An 18,820-nucleotide genomic window follows, 5' to 3' on the forward strand; every position below is an offset into this window, starting at 1 on the left:
TAAAAGTTTTTAACTTCAGTTACCTTCTCAAACCCCTAAAAGGGGAGATTTTAAAGGACACAGTCCCACAAGGATAAAGAACAGAAGAAACAAGAAAACCAATATTTTGGGAGATAGAAATTTGAGGAATGAGTGGTGATTACATAGAACAGGGTTTGGCAAACTTTTTCTGTAGAGGGCCAGATAGTAAATATTGTGGGCTTTGCAGGCTACATGCCACCTCCACTGACCCTCCTCCCTTCTCCCTCTCTCTCTGCTTCCTGTTTCCTCCTATGTATTTCTCCTTTATCAATTCTTTTTAAAGTATTTTATAAGAATATAAAAGCTATTCTTAGTCAGCAGGCCAGATTTGGCCTACAGACCAAATTTACCAGCTCCTGATTTTAAAAATCCAAGAAAATTGAAAGGAAAGCCATTTCAACACAGAATCCCAGAAAAACTGAAGCTCAGCAATTGATGTCTGGGTTCATCTGGAGGTGCCCATTGAATAAGACTGAAAATAAGAGGATTGAATCAAACTGGTTTTTTACCCTCATATTCCCTTCCTAACCCTTCACAACTATATGACGGCACATTTCTCTGGCAGATGATTGGAGGTTTATTTCCTGACAAGTATAAACCATACCATCTGGACTGACATACCACAAGAGTAGTTGGGAGTAAGGATTAAATGTAAGCTAATTAAGTAAAACATACTGAACATTAAGACCTCAGTCAACCAGAATGCTGACAGTTAAGGCTTATAGTTCTAGGGCAGTAATTGAAAGATTTCTCAGTAGAAAAGTGAACTAGCCAAGAGGGGGTTCTGATGAAATGGCCCAGTCATGTCACACTAGCACAAGATCCATCTGTCAATAGATCGTACCTATGCCTAAAAAACTTTAAGCAAGTCTTTTAGTGCCTTACTCTTTTTCTTTTTTTTTTTAATTTATTTTTGGCTGCATTGGGTCTTCATTGCTGCTCATGGGCTTTCTCTATTTGCGGCGAGTGGGGACTACTCTTCATTGCGGTGAGCGGGCTTCTCATTGCGGTGGCTTCTTTTGTTGTGGAGCACGGGCTCTAGGCGCACGGGCTCAGTACTTGTGGCTCACGTGCTCTAGTGCACAGGCTCAGTACTTGTGGCACATGGGCTTAGCTGTTTCGCAGCATGTGGGATCTTCCCGGACCAGGGCTCGAACCCGTGTCCCCTGCATTGGCAGGCAAACTCCCAACCACTGCGCCACCAGGGAAGTCCCTAGTACCTTACTCTTAAATGTGGACAGTCAGTGATCACCTGACCTTTGAGAAAGGTCTCTAATATGGAAGGCAAAGAGCAGAACAAGCAAATAGAAAAGTAGAAATGTGGAGGACATGATAAGGCCAAGAGAAACTTCAAAAAAAAAAAAAAAGAAAGAAAGAAACACATTACCTTCCCCAAAGAGATGAGAGTTTCTTGTAGCCATGAAACAAAAACTGAAGGGTTGCTAAATAAGGAACAGTTAACAAATTTAAAAATAAAAACAAAAAAAGCTCTTGGAAATAAATAATATGGTAACAGAAATGAAAAATGGAGTATGGAGGGTTAAAGATAAAGTTGAGGAAATCTCCAAGAAACTAGGAAACAAAAGACAAAGGTGGAGGAGGGGAAATGAGAAAAAAGAAGATTAATTCAGGAGATTCAGTATTATCTTAACAAGAGTTCTTAGAAGACAGAACAGTGAAAACATAGGACATTATCAAATAAATAAAACCAGGAATTTTCTCAGAACCAAAGGAACGTGCATCTTCAGATTGAAAGAGCAATTGAATGCTCAGCTCAATGGATGTTAAAAGACCAAGATCAAAATTCATTACCCTGGGATTTCAGAACAATAGAGGCAAAGAATGTCCTCAAGCTTACTGAGAGAAAAAGCAAGTTCCATATAAAGGTAAAAAATCAGAATGGCATCAGACTTCAATAACAGTACTAGAATCTAGAAGATAATGATGATGCCTTCAAAACTGGAAAATTATTCTATATCAAGAGTAAATATTAATCAAGTGAGGACAGAATAAAGGTATTTTCTGACATGGAAAAATCTCAGAATATTTACTGTTTCTTAGGAATCTCCTGGAGATGGTGTTTCAACAAAATGAGGGAGTGAACCAAAAAAGAAGATAAGGTCTAAAGAATCCACAGAATATAGGGAAGGCTATTTCTAGGATGATAGGATAAACGGAGATGCCAAGATGACAACTGGGAAGCAAATCTAGACAGCAACCAGTCCATCTTAGAGCAAGTTAGAAAGCTTGGAGAAAGGAGTTTAACAAAAAAATGGTGGTATATTGAATTGAAGAGATCTGTACTTGTAGCAGAATGGGGAATGAATTAAAGATGAGTATGTAGAAAAACGAGTAAGTGAAAAGTCAAGATAATTAACTCTCTGGGATAAAATTAACTTGTGTAAGAATGGAAATTTTGTCATGGTGTACTACTTGGTTCAACATTTATATTTATCATAATGACACACAAAAAATAATATGTCTATCTTGGAAAGTTAGGAGGAGGGGGAAGTGGATGTTTATGGGAGGAGAGAGATGGAGTTGGTAAGAGAGAGCTGAATTGTTTTCCATTGTAAGACAGTAGGCAGTGCCTAAAACTGAAAAATATGGAAGCAGCACACTAAGTATGTTACTTAAGTATATGAACATAAATATCAGGGACGATTGTTCTTCACCAGCAGCCTTGAAAAGCCGTTTGATCTTTTAAAATCATAAACATGTAATTTGATAAAAATTAGTAAACAAAAAGGGAAATTAAATATTAACAGTTGAGATCATGCGTAATTTGTTTTCTTTATACATTCTTAAATTTCAAGTATTCTGTATTGATGGTTTATTCTTTGGTAGTCTAGAAAAGATTTTTCATTATTCACTGTGAATCTTTATTATTCTTAAATACTTTCATTTGTTAGCAGTTCCTAATTTATAGCATCCTGTTTAATATTGCTTCTTTAAAAAGACATGATAGGACTTCCCTGGTGGTGCAGTGGTTGAGAATCTGCCCGCTAATGCAGGGGACACGGGTTCGAGCCCTGGTCTGGGAAGATCCCACATGCCGCGAAGCAACTAGGCCCGTGAGCCACAACTACTGAGCCTGCTCGTCTGGAGCCTGTGCTCCGCAACAAGAGAGGCCGCAATAGTGAGAGGCCCACGCACCGCGATGAAGAGTGGCCCCCACTTGCCACAACTAGAGGAAGCCCTCGCACAGAAACGAAGACCCAACACAGCCAAATAAATAAATAAATAAATAAAGGTGCTAATAATTTTAAAAAAATGATATATTTCCTCAGTACCAGGGAACACCATAGTTATGTGTTAGGAATACAGAGACGAATAAAGATCTCACATGGGGCTTCCCTGGTGGCGCAGTGGTTGAGAGTCTGCCTGCCAATGCAGGGGACGGGGGTTCGAGCCCTGGTCTGGGAAGATCCCGCATGCCGCGGAGCAACTAGGCCCGTGAGCCACAATTACTGAGCCTGCGCGTCTGGAGCCTGTGCTCCGCAACAAGAGAGGCCGCAATAATGAGAGGCCCGCGCACTGCGATGAAGAGTGGCCCCCGCTTGCCGCAACTAGAGAAAACCCTCGCACAGAAACGAAGACCCAACACAGCCAAAAATAAATAAATAAATAAATAAGATCTCACATGAAGTTTATGGTCTAGGATAAGGGGAGAAATGTGTTAATAAATTATAGTATAGATTTACCTATGATAGAACACACTCATGTCACTGGAAGTAGAAGCTCAAAACAAGAAGAGATGTTAGGGAAGCAGAATTAATAATACTTGGCCACCTATTTGACATAGAGTATGAGTGAAAAACGAGAATGTGATGACTCCCAGCTTTCTGGTTTCAGTGACTGGGTATACTTTGGTGCCAGTCACTGAGAATGGAAACAAATAAAAGATAAGGGTATACGTTTAATGAACTCTGGGACCTATTGGTTTCAGCTTTTGTATTGAAATACAGTATATCCAAAGAATATTTGGATATTTGATTTTGAAGCTCAAGAAAAAGGCTGAGAAAGAGCAAGCCCAAGAATGAAAATGAATGAGTGGATTGCTTAATCGTCATCGCATTCAGAGTGGGTGAGCTCTCCACGGAGATGATGTAGACCAGAGCATGAATCAAGTGAATCAAGGACAGAGCCCTAGGGAAACAATCTATGGCTTAGATATTTACAGATCTTAGGAGACTCATTTCATTGGACTGATGGTAACATAATTGTAGGTAGACGAGCGAAGGGCCAATAAGAAAAAAGTAGTCAAGGCCCCAAGGGTAAACATCTTTTTAGGAACTTGACTGTAAAAGAAAGAAGAGAGATTTAGCTAGAGGAGGGGAGTATAGGTGTGAGCAGTTGCTTTTTTTTAGCCTGTGTTTCATTTCTTTATTGCCATTATTTTAAGGCAAAAGAGACATGAACTGGAAAGATTGGCTTTTAGAAAGGAGCCAATCGAAAAAGAGGTAAGAAATATAGAAAGGAAGAGGAATAAGGAGCAACAAACAAATGAAGTGATGACTAACCAGTCGCATCTTGGTTTGTGGAGCCCAAAGCTTATGAAATTAGTGAGGGCAGGGTTCTTTAAGAAATGAATAAAAAATTAGATATAGGGCCATGTAAGGGGACCATGAAAATGAGAGGCCTTGAAGTTTAAGCGATAGTAGTTTTAAGTAAACCCATGTCAGTTAGTGATAGTTTAAATCCCAGAATGATGGGGAACAGGTGATTAAGAGCCTTGGTAGCGATGGTAGCCTGAAACAGAGGGGAGATACTTCTTTTGAGACTTCCTGTAGCCTGTACATTCCAAGAGGCCAGGGAACTTTATACTCTTGTTCATTGATTTATCTGAAGAACTTGGAGCAGTGCTTGTTAATAGGTACTCAGTAAATATTTGTCAAATGTATGATGAAACAGGAAGAAAAATAATGAGATTCAGTGCTAAAATAGCCCAGCTTAAATTTTGAGGAGCAAATTTCTTTGTAGTAGATACGATCAGAAGGGGGATGGCGATGAAAATGGAACTTGAGAGTAATTATGATTTAGAATAGACACTGAGGAATGGAGGCAGAGGAGATGAAGCAGGAGGATATTATGAGTGTGATCAAGAGGAAAATGGTTGAAATAATGCAGTCTACGACAGGACTGAGTCTTCCTACTGTTTAATGTTGCAGATAGTGAAACTGCTACTTCGTCATGGTGGAAATCCATTTCAAGCTAATAAACATGGGGAGCGTCCAGTGGATGTAGCAGAAACAGAGGAGTTGGAATTGCTGCTAAAAAGAGAGGTGCCTTTATCTGATGATGATGAGAGTTACACAGGTTTGTTCCACATGATCTACATTCACCTCTTTGACCTGATATTTAGTAGAATATTCTACTTCTGCTTTATAATACCTAAAATGTTGAGTACCTTAGGTAATGCTATCTAGCTATTAAGAATGGTGAATTTAGTAACCTAAATTTAGGTGTTTGCTACATGTCCTCTGTGTAAATGGAGTCATAATGCTCTCGCCCTATTTCTGTGATTTCTTTTCCCCACAGATTGCTGATGTTACATTCAAGCCTATTGCAGCCTCTCTCCCCATTAATAGCTTACCACCACTGCTATACACTACCACCACTAGCTATCCCACATCTGAGTTCTTTTAATTCTTTTATAAGTTAGAGCACCACTAACCAAACTCTTCCTGGCATTAATGAGTCATCTTTGCATTTTTATTTTTGCAATTTAGGTGGTTGAACTCTGGTCATTGTTGTAAAATACAGGCACAGTTTTACAGTCACAGTTTTAAAAAGGAAAGACCCGAAAAGAATATTTCATAAAACTTTTGGCATGCTCAGAGTTTAAAAAAATAAACATAAACAATTAAAAATATATAAGAAAGTCTTTTATGTACAGATTGGAAGGTTTCACCATGTTTCAGGCAAAAATCAATGGAAAACAATTTAATAAGTCTCATAACTGGCCATATCTTTACAAAATTGTAAACAATTCCTATAAGCAATTAGGTAATAATACTACTTTTATATTATTTATAAATAAAATGAAACCATACTCATTTAATCTCAGCCATTGCCAGAGGGCAATAGGACAACATCTGTACTTTTAAAAGAGAAAGGTCTACCATTTACTTTTTTTTTATTGAGGTATAATTGACATATAATATTGTATTAGTTTCACATGTACAACATAATGATTTGTATACACTGAAATATGGTCACTGCAATAAGTCTAGTTAGTAATGGTCACCATACGTAGTTACAAAGTTTTTTCTTCCTTGCTTGTAATGAGGACTTTTAAGATCTACTCTCTTAGCAGCTTTCAAATGTGCAATGGGGTGTTAAGTACAGTCACCATGTACAGTACATCCTCATGACTTATTTATTTTATAACTGGAAGTTTGTACCTTATGACCCCCTTCACGCATTTAACCCACCCCCCATCTCTGACAACCACCAGTCTGTTCTCTGTATGGATGAGCTTGGTTTTTGTTTGTTTTTTAGACTACACATGTGAGATCATAGAGTATTTGTCTTTCCCTGTCTGACTTATTTCACTTAGCATAATGACCTCAGGGTCCATCCATATTGTCTCAAATGACAATATTGTGTTCTTTTTTATGGCTGAATAATATTTCATTGTGTATATGTACCACATCTTCTTTATCCATTTATGCATTGATGGACATTTAGGTTGTTTCCATATCTTGGCTATTGGAAATAATGCTGCAGTGATCGTGGAGGTGCATATATTTTTTCGAATTGTGTTTTCATTTTCTTTGGATAAATAACCAGAGGTGGAATTGGTGGATTACATGGTAGTTCTATTTTTCATTTTTTGAGGAACCTCCATCCTATTTTTTTATAGTGGCTACACCAATTTACATTCCCACCAGTGGTGCAAAAGGGTTCCTTTTTCTCCACATCCTCAAGCCAACACTTGAAATTTCTTGTCTTTTTGATAATAGGTGTTCTGACAGGTATGAGGTGATATTGCATTGTGGTTTTGATTTCCATTTCCCTGATGATTAGTGATGTTGAGCATCTTTTCATGTGTTTGTTGGCCATCTATACGTCTTCTTTGGGAAAATGTTTATTCAGATCCTCTGCCCAATTTTTAAATTAGATTGTTTGTTTGCTGTTGAGTTGTATGATACCAGTTTTTTATGTATTTTGGATATTAACCCCTTATCAGATACATGATTTGCAAAGATTTCCTCCCATTCAGTAGGTTGCCTTTTCATTTTGTTGATGATTTTCTTTGCCGTGCAGAAGTTAAAATCTCAATATTTTATTATGAAAATGTTCAAATACACAGCAAAATTCGGAGAATTGTACAGTGAACCCCCTGTACCCACCAGCTATGTTTTGCAGTTGTTAACTGTTTGCTATATTTCCTTTGTTACATTATCACATATCTATTCATCTACCCATCAATTCTTATTTTTTGATGCATTTCAGAATAAGTTGTGGACATCTCTAAATAATTTAACATGCATTTCATTATAACTAGAGTTCAGTTTTTGTATATGATTTTTAGGTAATATTTACATTTGTGAAATTAATAATTCTTTAATATAACATTCTATGAGCTTTAAGAAGTGCATAGACCTTGTATAATCCAACCTTATCAAGATACAGCATATCTCCAATACTCCAGGAAGTTCCTTATGCCCCTTCCTAGTCAGTGCCCACCCCTACCTGATCATTTACAACCCTCATGGTAAAGATGATTAGACAAGAATCACTAAAGGCTGGTAAATCTAGGGAGAATTCTTTTTTTATAAGAGCAGATATTTACATGACCTTTTCACATCACAAGAGAGGAGGAAAAAAAAACGATTATATGGTAGAGAAATCCACCACCTGGACTGAGTGATCAAAATTAACATCATCAAATGAGACACAGATGCATATCATGTGCCTCTACGTGTGGTACCCTGAGAAGGATAGAACATCACTTGTAGCATTCTGGCTGAGAATGTATAATCATGAGGAATGTTCTGCTTCTTTTTAAAAGCCACTGTCACCAAAGATTAAGAAATGTCAGTGTCATGAACCAGTAAAGGCAATAGAAATGTTCCAGGCTATCCAAAGAGGTAATAATTAAAGGCAGTACCTGCTCCATGACTGTTTTCTGTCCTGGAGGGGGAGAAAGATTATAAAAGACATTATTAGATCATTTAGCAAGGAATATGGACAGTAGATTAGTGTCGTATCAGTGTAAATGTATGAAGTCGACAACTGTACTGTGGTGACGAGAATATCTGTATGTCTTGGGAAATACTAAAGTATATAGGGATAAAGAGCCATGATATATGTAATTTACCCTCATATAGTTCAGGGAAACAAATGTATTTACACACATGTGTATATAGAGAGAGAAAGTAAATTATAACACAAGAGAGCAAAACGTTAACAGGAGGAAAACCTGGGTAAAGCATATATAGTGTTCATTATTTTTTATTTTTCTAACTTTTCGTGAGTTTGAAATTATTTCCAAATAAAATCTAAAATATACAAACACATAAAATTTTTTTGCTTTGTCCACTGAAAAGATCTAAAACTGACTAAGACAGTAGCAGTAATCATTCCTAGTACCCAGATTATAATCAGGAAATATTTTCTCCTAAAAGAAAACCAAGGTTTCTTGGAAAAAATGAGTGATGCTAAGTCTAGGGCAGGAAATGTGTAAGATGAGCTTGGAACATCTTGTCATTTCAGATTTCAGGTCTTGTCAGAGGCCTTAGGAGACAACTTGAACAGTTCCCCCCACTGGCCAAAAATGCAGTAGTTTGAGTTTCATTAAGGGTGTTAATTGCAAAGATTTGAAACCCATCGAATATGTTTAAACCCATGAGTCTATGATGATAAATTTTTAAATTTATCATGGTCATCAGAGAACCAATTTGTTATCTTAAAAATTAGGCAAAAAAGAGGAAAAAAAGCAGTCGTTTATTTCACCTTCATATTCCTATATGAACTCTTGTCACTGGGTAACCTCATTATGGGTGAGGAGAAATGTTTTTTATAAGATTAATCCAGCTAAAAGAGTGAAAAGAAAGACTGACCATTTTGCAACCCCCTGTTAGTTAATGTATGGGAGCATTGAGGATCAACAGTTGCTAACATTAAATTAAAAAGAGAAGGAAAGAAGGCATTGCCTGCCCTTGCTGGAATGACCCTCTCCTCCACTCCCCAGTCCTCAGGATCCAGCTGCCATCTGCAGGAAATACCCAGACAGAGGAGCGTGCTGAACTGCACCAAGCAACATTCAGACCGTAGGAAACCCCAACAGCATCGTTTCCCAACAGATAAATTGTACGAAAATAAGAAGAACCTGTAGAAAATAATAAAAATGACTTAAGTGGCATATCACACTTTCAAAAATGGGCAAGACTAAAATATTAAGCATGTATTTAACAGGTAATTTATAGTTCAGGGGCATTTTGTACAAAACTCAGTTAAGGGCTTCCCTGGTGGCACAGTGGTTAAGAATCTGCCTGCCAGTGCAGGGCACACGGGTTCGAGCCCTGGTCCGGGAAGATCCCTCATGCCGCAGAGCAGCTAAGCCCGTGCACCACAGCTACTGAGCCTGCGCTCTAGAGCCCGCGAGCCACAATTACTGAACCCGCGTGTCCCAACTACTGAAGCCTGCGCACCTAGAGCCAGTACTGTGGGGGGAGAGGGGAATAAAGAGACAAAAATGTAATGTTGGTTAAAGGGTTGATAAGCAATATATTGTAGTGGGAATGGTAATGATGGAGCTAAAGCTATAGGCAAAACTGTAAAGGTGGCAGCTTTCCTTTAAGTATGTATTTTCACTCCTTCAGCCTCCAATAAATGTAAACTAAAGTGTTTGGTACATAGACATTGCTTAATAAATATTTGTTGAATTGTGGGGGAGGGGTAACTGGCCCTAAGGGATTATGCCAGAATCCTCCATCCCCCACAGATCCAAGGAGTAACTGGGCTGAGTTTGTCCATTACTGAGACTGGGGAAGTTGGAGAAGACCTAGTCCAGCAACAGGGAGGTCTCCTCCTGGTGCTTCAGTGCTGACTGGCAGTCCTGGGGGAGCCCACTTTCCCTTCCACTGCTTGCAAAGAGCTGCCTCTTGGACTACTTCAGCTTCAACAGCGACAACAAAAGGAGTACTTAAGAAAATTCAAGGACAGCGCAAAGGCTTTTTGGAGCTAATAAAAAACATGATTATATAATCAGACAACACAGTAGGTGAGCTGAAGTGGGACTTAAATGATTAGGCTATAAAATCAAGTAAAACAAATCCTCACAACACAGCAAAAATACAAAGAGAAAGAATCCTGAAAGAAGAGATAAGATAAAAGACTTAGGGAATAGATCTAGGAGCTCTAGCAGATCTTTTTTTTTCTTAATTGGAGTATAGTTGCTTTACAATGTTGTGTTAGTTCTGCTGTGCAGCAAAGTGAATCAGTTGTATGTATACATATCCACTCCTCTTTAGATTTCCTTCCCATTTAGGTCACCACAGAGCACTGAGTAAGTTCCCTGTGCTATACAGTAGGTTCCGTTATCTATTTTACACATAGTAGTGTATATATGTCAATCCTAATCTCCCAATTCATCCTACCCCCCCATTCCCTGCTTGGTAACTGTAAGTTTGTTCTCTACACCTGTGACTCTATTTCTGCTTTGCAAATAAGTTCATCTGTACCATTTTTCTAGATTCCACATGCAAGCAATATTATACATTTGTTTTTTTCTTTCTGACTTACTTCACTCTGTATGACAATCTGTAGGTCCATCCACATCTCTGCAAATGGCACTATTTCATTATTTTTTATGGTTGAGTAATATTCCATTGTGTATATGTACCACATCTTTATCCATTCCTCTGTCAATGGACATTTAAGTTGCTTCCATGTCCTAGCTATAGTAGGAGCGCTAACAGATTTAGCATATGAATAATAGCTAGTTATGGGAATTTAAAAGGGAAAAAAAGAAACAGGTGGAGAATAGTCCATAATTATACAAATAGAAGAAAATGTTCCTGAGCTGAAGCAAGCCCGAGTCTATCAGTTATAAAGCTCAGTGAGCTCCAGGTGGATTGATGGAAGAAGCATGTACACATACCCCTAGACATATTTTGATCAAATTCCTTGTAAATTCTGAGTGTAGCAAGTTACAAGGAAATACAGTCGCATTGGCATTGGACTTCTAACTTACAACAGTGGAAGATAGACTACTGAGATTAAAGAACTGCAGCATAAGAATTATGTACCTGGCCAAGGTATTGTTCACTTGTTAGGGTAAAGGAAAGATAATTCAGGGGTTTAAAAGCTATATCAATGTATTTTCTTACTTTTTTAAAAAAGAAGTTATGGAAGAATAAACAAACATCTTATAAAAGTGGTTACCTAATAGGAGAAGGGGTTAAAAGAAAGGTATGTGAATTGTTAGTCTTTTTGAAAAACAGTCTGGCAACAGCTAACAAAATACAAGGGCTCTTACCTTTTAGAGAAATATACTGAAATATTTCTGGATGAAATGATACCATGAATGGGATGTGCTTCAAAATGATACAGGAGTAGGATGAATAGAGGTATGGGTTGGCCAGAGATTGATGGCTATTGGAGCTGAGTGATGAATACATGGGGGATCAGTATAACATTCTGTCTACTTTTGTGTAAAGTCAAAATTTACCATTGTAAATACAGTTTTAAAAATACTTATGCTCCTTAATATAGTAGTCATACTTCTGGGAATATGCCATGTTTATTACAGCAGTGCTTTCAGTGGCAAAAGAAAAAATGTATAGTCATACAGGGGATCAGTTGCATAAATCAAGGTATATAGCCACACCACAGACTATTGTACAGCCATGAAAAGGTATATCTTAACACTGTACCAGTTACTTGGAGAGATTTTCATAAGATATTATTGAGTCAGAACAGTCAAGACGAAGGATCATAATATCTCATTTTTGTAAAATGAACAGTGTTTTAAAAATCTATATGTTTGTATATGCACATATATTTGTGTAAAATTTTATAAACATGGAGTAAAATCTGGAAGGATGTATCTCAGGCTGCTAATGAGGCATGTGTTGGGGTTCAAGTGGCAGAGGAAGGGATGACTTGGGTGGAGGGAAAGGAGGTAGAGCTGGACACAGTTGTGTGATAATATTTTTGTACACATAAATATACAGGACTCTACAAAATCTCTTGCCCTGCACCACTGTTTATTTAATCCCCATTCCCTTCCCTTCACAACTAAGTTTCTTAAAGTGCATTGTGGTGCACTTAAAGTACCTTCCATCCAATCTGTGTTTACTAACATTGCACATGATCTTCCAACAACAAACCCCTTAGCTGTCTTTTTAGTCTCTCTGTGGGATTTGACAGTGTTGACTGTGTTCTTCCTAAAATTCTCTGGTCCTGGTTTCAGAGAGGCAGTTCTCTTCTGGCTTTTTCTCCTGGAAGATAATTCTCTTCCAGCTTCTCAGACTGTTCCTTCTCAGGTTCCTTCCAGATCTCATCTCTTCATTTCTTCCTCATTCTCTTCCCATACACCCCTGTGTTCATTTTTCCAAAGATTTACTTTCTGGAACCCTCTTCTCATACCAGATAATCTCCCAAATAAAGTTCACCCACACTTAGAGCTTTAACTACCATCTATATTGTGAAGCCTTTTAAATATCTCTTTATTCCATACCTTTCGCTTACGCTTCATGCATATATATTTAACTGCTCTCCGGATGTTACCACTTAGAATTACCACAGAAATCAGTGTACCTGAAATGAACTTCTTTTTTCACATTTACATTCCTCTTCTTGTTTTTCCTGTCTCATCATTGAGCTGTATGTATATCCTAAACTTGATAGTCATCCTAAATTCGTCTTCCTCCTTTTTCTTCAGGTCAATTAGTCTACAGCTGTGTTTGTGCACCCATGATGTGTGAGGCATTGTTTAAGCACTGGAGATCTAGCTGATTAAGTGGAGATACTAACATAATCATCCCCTAACCCTTGTCACTTCTTATTTTCAAAATATTTGTAAATCCATCTACCAGTTGCAAGCTGAAAGTCATTTGAACATCTTTGTGCTATGTGAAATCAGGATTATAATAGCTGAATTACATAGGCTTCCGCAAGAAAGTAAGAAAATAAGATTTGAAAACTAGGAACATTTCATATGGTATGTTAATACTCCCATTTATTATGGCTACAAACTCTGTAATCTTGGTCTCTTCAGAAAACAGTAGCTGTGAAAAGCAGCTTTGGTTAAAAATCTTTCTGTGAGAAAGAAGTGCTGCAGTAAGTTTTTCCCATGGAAGAAGTTAGGTATCTTATTTGAACTTACATGTTTCATTAGAGTGAAACACATCTTTTAGAATCTTTTTTGATTATCACCGATATTGTTTCATGTGTTCATCAGCTATGTATTGATTTTTCAGCATACTTATTTTCCTCATGGTGAATGTGCCTGAATTATTGCTTGATCAAAATCCCTCAAGGAATGATTCAAAAATCATCAGTAAAAATCATCCGTAAGTATCATACAAAGATTTTGAAGTTGCTGAAAAAGACTGATAAAAATACCCAAATTTATTGCTTAATTTACATGAGGTCCTTGTTAGACTTAACGTCATCTAATCTAAATTCAGAATGTGTTAATATTTAATCAAGTATTCATTTTACTGCCCATAGACGTTTGTACATATAAAGCCTGATAGCACTGTTACCCATCTTGTATGTATGTCATCCATGTGACAGATACACTTTAAGTGTTGCAAAGTTAGAGAATATAACTGACTATGGATTTCAGAACTTAATAAATTTGGAGTAGATAAAAAGGTACTATACGTGTAACATTTTAAAAACGGTTTATTCCATTAGTCATTGTGCTTTGTGACAGTGCTACTGAGAGTAGCTGTTCTGCAAACTGTTACTGTGCCTCAGGATACAGAGCTTGTGCCAGAGTGTACATCAGTGCACTGCTTCCTTCATCAGAGGAAAAAATGCTGTGACAGAAATGTCAGCTGAACTAAGTGTGCTCGTGACATAACTGATTTCCGTCTCTGGCACAAGCCCGTTATTTCATCGTTTCATCACAGATTTGTAATAAACAGTTGGCAGAGTGGCCTTAAGTTCATGGACCACACTGAGTAGCCATTTTATGTTGTGCATATCAGACATTTATGATATTGTTGCAGGAAATACATGTCCTGGTTACTACAGCTTATTTGTATACAAATGTGTGGCACTTTTAAATTTGCATAATTCTTTAGTTGTTTTCCCCCAACCTCTGCCCTTTTTCCACAGTCTTATTCCACATTACCTTCCTGACAGAATTCTATCTAATAATAGTGTTTGCTACAAATAATTGCTTCTTGCTACCCTGCTGAAAACTCAGTCATATTCAGAGAGCCAGACCATGCTCATAAACCATAATTACGGTAACAGAGGTGTCACACGGTGCCTCTCCCGATACTTTCTGACACTCCTTAATTGCCAAAGTAGAGATTCTGCTGCAAGTTTGCAGACCCTGGTTTTATTACTTAAACACAGTGCCCAGTGGGCAAAGTTGAAAATGCCAGGCATTGTTAAAATAATTATTCATCCTTTTCTTATCTTACTTTGACTGCCAATAATCTGGCCATGTTTATTAAGCAGCTGCTATACACTTTCCTCACTTGCATGCTTCAGCTTAAGCAAGGAAATGCTCCATCATAACAAATAGACAAGCTACATTTAGAGTCTACCATAAGACAGATTAGGAAACTTTTTAAAAGACCGTGATATGTTGTTACCCTCTAGTGTTTACTGAGTGCATTTCTGTGTCATAAAATACACAAAATGACCAGTATTTTGAAGCCTTATTTTCTGAATGTTAAAACAGTAGATTGTAACTATTCTAAATATTTGTCATATTTGGTAAACTTATATCCTCAGTTTTATATTTCAGGAGCTATGAAAAAATGACTGTTGATACATGCACATATGGAATTATAACAGTTAAAATAAATCAAGAGGTACAAAAAATAATTATTTAAGTCAAAATATACCAGAAATTTTTATTAAATGGATTATGTGATGTTAACAGTTTAAGTAGGAAGAAGCATCACCTTTGGAAGTTTTAAAGCAAACTTTTTAACCTTGGAAGCATAAACACGGCAGGTAGAAATTACATAGTGGAAGCACCATATTTGGTGTTCAGCACCCTTTATTTTTCACATATATGTCACTATAGTATTGATGCTTACAATAAATGAAAAGGCACTTAAATATTCATGATGTGCAGAGGGCTGAGCATACAGCATGATAAGCAATGAGATATTCTTTAATTTAATGATCAATTAAAAGAAATTCTGGGACTTCCCTGGTGGCGCAGTGGTTAAGACTCCACACTCCCAGTGCAGGGGGTCCAGGTTCGATCCCTGGTCAGGGAACTAGATCCCACATTCATGCCACAACTAAGAGTTCACATGCCACAACTAAGAGTTCACATGCCACAACTAAGGAGCCTGCGAGCTGCAACTAAGACCCAGTGCAACCAAATAAATAAGTTTAAAAAAAGGGAAAAAAAGAAATTCTATCACTGTGTTTTGCATACTCTGCTTTTTCTCCTCTGCTTTGTGACATATATGGTGCACTTTATACACAGAGTTCTGATTTTACTTTTTCAAACTTTTTTCTAAATATCACCAGCTACTTCTGCCTGAAACTTAAACAACCAAAACCCCTACAGTTCTCTTATTTGAAAATCAGTACTTTAAAATCAATACAGATTTTATCATGTGTTTTATGTGGATTCATTATATCAACCTAATTCTAAAGCTTAAGAATTTTAAATTCAAAGTTGAGTGTTTTTGGTTTTTTTTTCAAGAAAATTTTATATGTCAAATTTTGTTAAGTAGAGAAAAAGGGAAAGAAATTATAAATACCTAAATTACCATACTATAAGCATTTACTCTTTAGTAGTGTCTATAAAAATTACATAGTTCTATATTTTTTACTTGTTCATGTATCAGAAAAATAAATGGGAAATTGTGACTGCAGCTGGGATGTTCTTTGGATGCAAATGAATGTCTTTAAATTTTTATGTTACATAAAATAATAGTCCTCTAAATATCTCTCTTTGAATTTTATGTAAATATAGTAGTCAAGAAATTTTTAGTGTGTTTGCCCAAAATATGTAAAATTGCTTATTGCAGATACCAAAACTAATAGATTTTTTGTTAAAAATATTTTAGCTTGATGGTTTTCCTTAAAAACTGAATTTGTACCAGTGCCTAGCAACTTAAAGTGAGTCTGTCACATAATTATGGACCTTGAGATATTGCTGAATATTTAAGACTTAAAGCTCTATGAAGGGTACATTTGGGCAGAACCCTTAAAAAAAGACCTTTGACTTTAAAATATATATGCATACAGTTAAATGAGTTTAGCCTTAGCTATATCATCCTGTTTTATCTAGTCATGGTTTGAAGGACCTCCATGTAATATATATATATGTATGTATGTGTGTGTGTATATATATATATATAGAGAGAGAGAGAGAGAGAGATAAATATCTATTTATCTATCTATCTATCTATATATATATATAGATGGAATAGCCGAGACTGGGTGATTTTTGTCAGTTTCCTGTAGTGACATCAAAATTTTTGTAGTGATACCAATCATATTTTTCAGAGGGGGAAAATCTTGATAATTTTTATTTATAGAATTCGTTTCTGTGTTACTGACATGTTGGTAGAAAGGCCATGCATAACTACTAATAGAGGGAGTGTAAAGAGTGGTGTGATACTTGATTTTACTTTTTATGTAAATTTTGCTTTTAGACATAGTATTTTCAATTATTGATTATATTCTCTTCCCTCTCCAGCTCACCCCTAAACTCTTAGCTATAACTCTCTTACCTATATCTGTTACTTTAGAAATACAGTGAAAATATGTTCTCATATGGCATACTTACTTCCAAATAAATGTATGACTACTTTTCTCCTGTATAGTAGAATTAAAATATCTAACCTTTACTTAGGAAAATTGAGGTTTAGAAATGGAGATTTAGAAGAAACTGTATACAATTACCCAATATTTTATTTTCCTGTCTCTAAGCTACATTTCTCAGTCAATTTAGGGATATAAAAGCTGTAAAGATTTGTTTCCTAAAATGCAGGTGTTTTTTTCTAATGTTACTTCCTTAGCTAGGTAACATAAATAAGTTATATAATCAATTCTTAAATATACTAGTTGTGGTTAGTGGACTATTGCAAAGCAGAGGAACAACCCAAATAGGCATAAGAGAAGCCAGCCTCAGTTGTGAACTACCCCTGTCAGTGGAGCCCCGGAGACTCTGAAACTCAGAGAAGACTGCAGTTAGAGAGGACCACGGACCACTCGTGCAGGGGAACACCTGCTGTAGAGGTCCTCCACAAAACTGCTGAAGAAACAAGTTTTCCCCTTTATCAGTATGAAAAGAAATCCAGAGATTTGAGGAAAATCAACTGAATGAAAACGAGAAGGGCCAAAATGAACAAGCACAACAGCTGATTTGGAGAATATAAATTACATAGGAAGCAGAAGGGTAAGTTCTTCTTAGTATGTGTGGAGACACTGGGGGTGGGGGGCAGTCGATCCACTAACCATAACAAAAGGCCACCCTGAAAAAGTCGACAAGGGAAGTCCTTGAAATTCAAAATGTTTATCGTTACTGAAAGTAAATATTCCATATAGGGCTAAAGAATGGACTGGACATTGCTGAAGATCTAATTTGAGATCTATGAGAAGGGCAACATATAAAACATTAAAAAAATCATTGGAAATATGAGAAAAATGGTACAAATAAACAGACAAAAAACATACCCAGGATATGCAGTATTCACTTTACAAAAAAGAGCAAATGTTGGGAGAAAGTAATTTTTTTAATGGAAGAAGATGTCCCTTAACTGGAGAAAGAGGGTAATTTTACTTAAAAACAAAAGCAAAACAAAAAGCAAGGAAAGGATACATTTACATGTATCTAGATGTATCCACATCTAGATACATCATGACTTCAAGGATAAAGATTATTTAAAATCTTATAAATGCCCAGACTCAGGTAAACATGTTACCTACAGAAGAAGGAGAGGGAATCCGATTTCTTGTTCTTAAAGATGTTGTGAGAAGACTGTGTAGCTACAGTCACAACGTTCTGTGAAAATTATTTTGAACCTAGAATTCCATTCCCAACCTGTCACTCAAGTGCAAGAGCTAAAGAAAAACATCATTAGACATACTTTCTATTCTCTTTCTGAAAAAATTATTCAAATATATTACTTTTCAGTGACACAAAATACAAGTCTAAGAGGAAAATATGAAGACTATGGATTTTGATGAAAAATTTGCAAGTGACAGCAATGAGCAGTTGGCATATTTTAGGACAAAATGTCAGCTTTGTGAAGAATGTTATCAAGAAAAGAGTAGATTACAACATACATAGTGTGTGAATTAGATTCTGAGAATTCACTGTGTCATGGTATTGATAATATGAAGATGAACAAGACAGAACGCAAAACCTCAAGGGAAAATAAACTATATATACAAGTCACAGGCTAAATATTGACAGAAAGCAAGCTAAAACGTGGTCTGAGTTGGGGGTGCTCATGGAGTATAAGCGTGCTTTCTGAAATGACAATAGTAGACCGCCTTGGTCAGGGAATTTAGAAGAGCCAAGAGGACAGACTTGAGGTTCAGAAATTCTGTTCACTTTATTATTTCTAAGTTAGTTAAATTCAAATAAAATCAAATGTAATACTTTTAAGTTATGAAGAAT

General features: G+C 36.6%; 1 protein-coding gene and 1 long non-coding RNA gene across 8 annotated transcripts in view; one reads left to right on the plus strand and one right to left on the minus strand.

Annotated features, from left to right (window-relative positions):
- Nucleotides 1-18,820, minus strand: part of LOC309640278 — a 711,494-nt gene that overhangs the window by 599,482 nt on the left and 93,192 nt on the right. The gene's annotated exons all lie outside the window — the stretch shown is intronic.
- The window catches only part of ANKRD12 (ankyrin repeat domain 12), a 113,634-nt gene that overhangs the window by 63,313 nt on the left and 31,501 nt on the right, over nucleotides 1-18,820 (plus strand). For 5 of the 7 annotated variants that reach the window (XM_082418559.1, XM_082418562.1, XM_082418561.1 and 2 more), the window contains one exon: nucleotides 5,193-5,340. In XM_082418559.1, the coding sequence (XP_082274685.1) occupies nucleotides 5,193-5,340 (148 nt within the window). Of the gene's footprint in view, nucleotides 1-5,192; nucleotides 5,341-13,504; nucleotides 13,551-13,597; nucleotides 17,594-18,820 lie in introns of those variants that run through there. The other 2 variants (XM_082418564.1, XM_082418565.1) reach the window with 2 other exon arrangements.

This window comes from Balaenoptera physalus (assembly GCF_965194825.1).
Source record: "Balaenoptera physalus genome assembly, chromosome: 12".
Taxonomy (NCBI): domain Eukaryota; kingdom Metazoa; phylum Chordata; class Mammalia; order Artiodactyla; family Balaenopteridae; genus Balaenoptera; species Balaenoptera physalus.